This window comes from Phaethon lepturus, unplaced genomic scaffold (assembly GCF_000687285.1).
Source record: "Phaethon lepturus isolate BGI_N335 unplaced genomic scaffold, ASM68728v1 scaffold21677, whole genome shotgun sequence".
In the NCBI taxonomy this organism is placed as follows: Eukaryota; Metazoa; Chordata; class Aves; order Phaethontiformes; family Phaethontidae; genus Phaethon; species Phaethon lepturus.
In genome coordinates, this window is record NW_010554308.1 from 2,887 (window position 1) to 6,490 (window position 3,604).

A 3,604-nucleotide genomic window follows, 5' to 3' on the forward strand; every position below is an offset into this window, starting at 1 on the left:
CTTTTTTGAACTTCAACATCTTCACAGAAGTGGGGGGAAAAAAAACCTCGGACAGTCCAAAACTGGGTGCTTGATACATACAGTCTTAGTAGCTTTGAGAGTGAAAGGAATCTAGCAATCTCTTGCTACTTTTAACACCTCTGAATGCCTTGGTATTCATTAGAGGTGTGTCTAGCCTCTCAAGTTATACACCTTGATTCAATATGGGTAAGAGCTGTAAGTGAAGTATATTCTTCAGGTGTCCTTCCAGGTTTCTTCTGAATGTGGTTCTATATTTGTGCAAATGGAAGGGCAACAAAAGTGGATTCTGTTCTTTGGAATAGAACTTTAAACAGTTAAATACTACTCCAGAAAGCAAGCAAATGGAAGATTAGCCATAATGACTTATGTGTGTGTGTTTTTAAAATGTAATTTATACTTGGTACAAAATTAAATTGTGTTTATCACTGACTAGTGAGTAAGGCGGATTACGATCCTCCATCTTTAAGGCATGTTTTACAGTCCGAGATAAGACCATGCAAATAAGGTGATGGAATAGGTCACTTTGATAAAACTAAAATAAGAAAGCCAAGGGTATGTGGGGGAATCAGTATAGCTAATACTGCTATATCTTTCACACTTACAAATTTGTCTTCATTTTACAGATTGCTGCTTTTCTCTGAGCTGCTTATTCTGTTTTGGGCAGGGAGTGTGTTAGAGACGTTCTAAAACTTCGGAGGCATTTTCTTGGTGCCTATTGCGTGCCTTTTGAATGGGAGAAAATCTATACTCTTTTGTAAGTTCCACTGCAAACTCCCACTCCACTTTACCTTCATCAGCTTTATACTTATGTTTGATTTTTAAATTGTTCTGGGGGAAACCAGACAAATAAGGTGATCTTGACTCTGACTTGTGTGGTTTTCAGATTAAGAATGTTGGCAGTAACGAATTGTAACAGTAGAAGTGAGTTTTTAAAAAATGAAGTTCCATTTTACTAAGTTGTTTTTAGAGCCCAACTTTGCATTCACCGTTTATGTTCTGGAGTGGCCCTTATAAACAAGGAAGTTAAAACTCTTACGTTTAGAGCTTAAGGTAAGAGGCTTTGGGTAAAGAATCCCAAATTTCTCACCCCACCCCATTTTCCTCAAAGGGTTGTGATCAGCAGAATGAATTCCAGTGACTGGCATGGGGGCCAGTCAGTAGTGGTGTACTCCAGGGGTTGATACTAGAGCCAGGATTGTTCAGCGCCTTCATTAATAACTTGGATGATGAAACACCAAGTGTTGCAGACAATGTAAAACAAGGAGGAGTGATTGATGGATCAAATGGTCTGTGCTGCCATTCAGGGGACTTTGATAGGCTGGAGAAATGGGTCAACAGGAATCCAGAGAAGTGCAAAAAGTCCTGCCCCTGGGGAGGAATAACCAGTGGATGCTGGAGACTGACGAGCTGGAAAGCAGCTTTGCAGAAAATGAACTGGCTGTCTTGGGTTTGACCATGTCAGACATTGAGTCTACAATGTGCCCTTGCACAAAAAATCCTAAGTGGCAATCCAGGGCTGGCGTAGACAGTGCAATGCCATTAGGTCGAGGGTTTTCTTTCCCCCCTACTCAGACAGATGAGACCACACCTGGAGTGCTGAGTCCAGCTCTGGGCCCCTCATAACAAGATACATGTGGACAGACTGGAGCTGGTCTAGGGAAGGACCAGGAAGATGATGAAGGGATTGAGGTATATGACTCAGTTGAGTCATATTGAGGTATATGACTCAATCAGTCATACAAGAAGCAGCAAAGGGAGCTGGGGTTGTTTAGCCTTGAGAAGAGAAAGCATGGGGGGGTGTTATCAGTGGGTATGAGTACCTGAATGGGAGAGTGTGATGAAGATGGAGCCAGACTCTTCTCATTGGTGCCTCCTGACAGGACAGAGGCTATGGACACAAACTGAAAAAGTGGAAGTTCACATTTAAACATAACAAAACACCTTTTGGGGATCATCAAAGCTGTGGCACAGGTTGCCCAGAGAAGTTATGAAGTCTCCATCCTTGGAGGTGCTCAAAACTTGACTGGACACAGCCATGGGCAACGTGCTGTTGCTGCCCCTACTTGAGCAGGGGGGTTGGACTAGGCGATCTCTGGAGGTTCCTTCCCACCTCAACCATTCTGTGGTTCTGTGATAGCAGGCCATTTCAGTCTTTGAGGCTGGTCATTTTGTGTGAAGGTGAGCACAGTTACCTAAAAACTATAAGCCAATTAATTTTATTTGGAACCAGTTGGTAAACAATTGATAGCAACATAAATTACAAAGTTTGTGGCAAAGTGGTTTTTTTACATGTTAAAAATGTCAACAAAATATGTAGCTTTCTCAGGCATTGCTTTCTACCCATCAGTTAGCTTCATTATTAAATACGAAGAATCCTGATTTTGAAACCAAAATGTTGTTTGGAAGTAAATGGTGGATTGTTATCCTGTGTTGTACAAGAACTACTTAGTAACATCTGCTTTTTCTGTTGTGCTAATTTTATTTATTTGTTTACTTTTAAAGCAAGATCTTATGTGTGAGTAGTAGACAGGCACGTAAAACCAAGTTAATCTTAAATTCCTTAGTTGGCCACACATTGGGTGGGCGTTCTTTTTTTGCAGTGTCCACGTCACAGTGCCCTTCCAGCAAGGAGCAGGCAATCTCTGTTGTGTTGTTTTCTTCTTCCTTCCTTCCACACCTTTTTACTTCATGTTGGTTGACTTGCTGTTAGGCCCAAGCGGTGCTCTCTAACCCTTCCCGGGATGAAGTCTCGTCTTTCTTCCCTTCCTTGTTATCTGTGGTTTGTGGCTCCCACTGCAGCTGTTTAACTGCTTATACCTTGTCACTCTTCCTGTGATGAACACCTTTGCTTGTCCTGACTCATCTATGTGAGGCCAAGCAAAATTTAAGCAAAGACGGAAAACTGCTAATACGGCTAAAATGAAAGAGATACTAGATGTGCTGTCGCAGTGTTTCTAAAGTCACTTTTTTCCAGATGCAGTTAAAATCAAGCTAAAATAGATTGGAGACCACATAAGGCCTGACAAGTGTTGATGCTGGATGTGGGTAACAATGGTTACAAAACCAAAGGCCTATAATTATTACAAAGACATTATTATTATTAACAGTTGGTAGCCTTTCTCACCTTGGCTTGCACCAGAAAAATCAATTTTATTGTTCGACTGCAGGAATTTACTTTTGAGACACTGCTATTTTTAATTTTTACCTGTACACTGGAGGAAAAAAGCAAATGCTATTGTGCTATCGAAGTGTGCAGGTGACACACTGGAATTGTCAGTGTTTGGAATAAAAAGTGGGAATAGGTCAGTTAGAGAAGTCAAGCTGAATCACTTGGCAAGGTCAATGAGAATAAATATAAATGTAGTTAAATGGAAGGGCATATTGAAGAGCAGTGGTGGATTTGAGAATTTTACTTAAAAGAACAACAAAAAAACCCAGTTTGAGAAGTCTTTTTAAAATTATATGTTTATGGACAGTGTTCAAACCTGTGGGAGATTGATTCTCCCCCTGCCAATTGCATGGTCTTGGTAAAAAAATTTCTTCCCATAGAATATAAGTTCATAATACTGTTCTTCCCCTCCCC

General features: G+C 40.8%; 1 protein-coding gene across 1 annotated transcript in view; it reads left to right on the forward strand.

The window, feature by feature from the left end:
* Positions 1 to 1,347: 1,347 nt before the first annotated feature.
* LOC104624451 (PH-interacting protein-like) overlaps positions 1,348 to 3,604 on the forward strand; it is a gene marked incomplete at its 3' end in the record, with an annotated part of 25,867 nt that continues 23,610 nt past the window's right edge. The window contains exon 1 of the mRNA XM_010291819.1: positions 1,348 to 1,468. Within this exon, the coding sequence (XP_010290121.1) occupies positions 1,348 to 1,468 (121 nt within the window). The remainder of the gene's footprint in view (positions 1,469 to 3,604) is intronic.